At 38.8% G+C, this 2,418-nt stretch overlaps 1 protein-coding gene across 1 annotated transcript in view; it reads right to left on the bottom strand.

Moving 5' to 3' along the window:
* Nvl (nuclear VCP-like) overlaps positions 1-2,418 on the bottom strand; it is a 52,442-nt gene that overhangs the window by 37,078 nt on the left and 12,946 nt on the right. Inside the window, exon 10 of the mRNA XM_013346966.2 lies at positions 603-704. Coding sequence (XP_013202420.1) covers positions 603-704 — 102 coding nt within the window. The remainder of the gene's footprint in view (positions 1-602; positions 705-2,418) is intronic.

The following is a 2,418-nucleotide window of genomic DNA, read 5'->3' as shown; positions in this document are numbered from 1 at the left end:
AAAAAAGAAAGTCCATGAGAGTTGAGTAATTTTTACCATTGCAGGTTACTCCAAGTAACAGGGTAGAGTAGATAGCCTCCTCCCTACCATGCTAGGTGATGACCCTGAATTGTCTCCAACTTTCTTAGTCAGAATACAGACAATTACACCCATACTATACTGAAGATGTAACTTCAACTAGACCCAAATATCCTCTTTTAAATTTTAATAACAGAAATTGTAGTGAGCTATAATTTTTTTCCTCTGGTAAGTGAATTTCCTTTTAACCTCTAATCATATAAAGAGCAATTATCCTTGAGTTTTACAGTGCTTGTATAATCCTAAATGTGATAATTCTCCTGTTGTTTGGTCAAACATAAGCTAGAGAAACAAAGTGAATGAAATATCGTAAGGACAAGATGTTTTGGATATTAAACTCTCAGGTATGACAGCACAAAAAACATTACCTGTTTGATCTCATATGAAACAGATTACTTGCCAAGAGTCTGCATCATTAAAACCCACTTTAAATTTTTACTATTAAACCTTTTTACAAAAGGAAATCCATGAGTGGGATAAAGCAACTAGCATTAAAAAAGCCGAACGGGCAAGAGCTGACTTACCACAGCTTGGTCAAATAAATCTCTGAGCTTTTGCTCAGATTCTCCAGAAACTCCTGACACAATCTCTGGTGCAGCCACTTTCAGAATTGGCAAGTCAAGTTCCTGTGCACAAACACGGAGAAGAGTGACTAATTTAAAGAGTAGACACAATTTAACTTCCTTACATTTTCCCCATCCAATCTGCCCTGTCAAAATTAGGTTGTTTTGTTTAAGTTATTTTTAAAAAATTATTACTTACTATGCATCCATAAATGTATGTATCTGTGTGTGCCACTGTGCACACGTGGAGGTCAGAGAACCACTTGTAGAAGTTGGTTCTCTCCCTCCACCTTGTTGTTTCTGGTTTCAACACAGGCTCATCAAGCATGGAGGATGTTCCTTTACCCCTTGAGCCAACTTTCTGGCCTCTACAATTTCCTAAGGAATTTCATCTTTGTGTGTGGGCACAATGACAAACACTAATAAAAATTTAGAGAGATGGGCTCAGCAGTTAAGAGCACCCACATAGCAGCTTACAACTGTCAGTAACTCCAGCTCCAGGTGATTCCACACCCTCTTCTGACTTTCATGGACACTAGCCATACACTTTGTACATAGATATACATGCAGTCAAAGCACTCACAAATGTAATACAGTAAATAAATCGAAACAAAGTCATCCAGGTGGTGGTGGCAAACACCTTTAATCCCAGCACTCAGGAGGCAGAGGCAGGTGGATCTCTTTAAGTGTGAAGCCAGACTGATTTGCAGAGCAAGTTCCAGGACAGCCAGGGCTACACAGAGAAACACTATCTTGAACCTCCCCTACCCCAGTCAATAAAACAAAAAACCTCCAAACACCTAAGAAAGGCTGGAGATGAGTTCAATTCCCAGAAGCACGTGGTGGCTTACAACCATCTATGACAGGATCTGATGCCCTCTTCTGGTGTGTAGGTGTACATGCAAGTACTCATACATAAAATATAAATAAATAAAAATAAATCCATAAAAAAGAACGAAAATCTTTGGTTTGAACCACCAATTATAGTGGTTATACCTATAATCTCAGCACTTAGAAGACTAAAGCTTTGGGCTAACAGTGTTGAGACCCTGACTTTCAAAGAAACCTTAGGATTTACCCAAATACATAAATGCAAACACTATGTTCCAAGGTCTGCTATGCAGTGGCCATGAAATAAATTTATTTTTAAAAAGATAAATCAAATTTCCTTTAAAAAGTGAGAGCTTGGGTGGAGAGATGGCTCACTGGTTAAGACCACTAGTTGCTCTTCAAAGGATCTGGGCTCAAACCCCAGCACCCACACGACACTTCACAGATGCCTGTAACCTCAGTTTCAGGGGAACCAAGACCCTCAACAAGGAATACATGCAGACAAGACACCAATGCTTATTTAAAAAAGAAAAAAGAAAGAAAAGTGAAAGTCTGCTCTATTGATAGAATAATATGCTATTCTGCTAGCTGAAATTCCTTGGATTATTTTGCATTTTACCATAAAGTAAGTTTCTGAAAAATTTGACATGACAAAATTAAGATTGCCAGGTTTTTACTTTGCAAAATAAATGTCTTTTTGTGGGCACGGGGTGGATAGAGTTGATCCAAGGAAGAAGCACACAAAATTAAAGCCTAGGCTAGGTAGGTTTGCAATCCTGCCTTACCCCACACATTTCAGGTGTGTGTTAACATGCCTAAGTGATCATTTCAAACTGTTTTATTTTTTTTTTTTTGGTTTTTTCGAGACAGGGTTTCTCTGTGGCTTTGGAGTCTGTCCTGGAACTAGCTCTGTAGACCAGGCTGGTCTCGAACTCACAGAGATCCG

Source organism: Microtus ochrogaster, chromosome 6 (genome assembly GCF_000317375.1).
Source record: "Microtus ochrogaster isolate Prairie Vole_2 chromosome 6, MicOch1.0, whole genome shotgun sequence".
Taxonomy (NCBI): Eukaryota; Metazoa; Chordata; class Mammalia; order Rodentia; family Cricetidae; genus Microtus; species Microtus ochrogaster.
The sequence above is the reverse complement of the archived record's forward strand: the minus strand, read 5'-3'. Positions and strand labels throughout refer to the sequence as shown.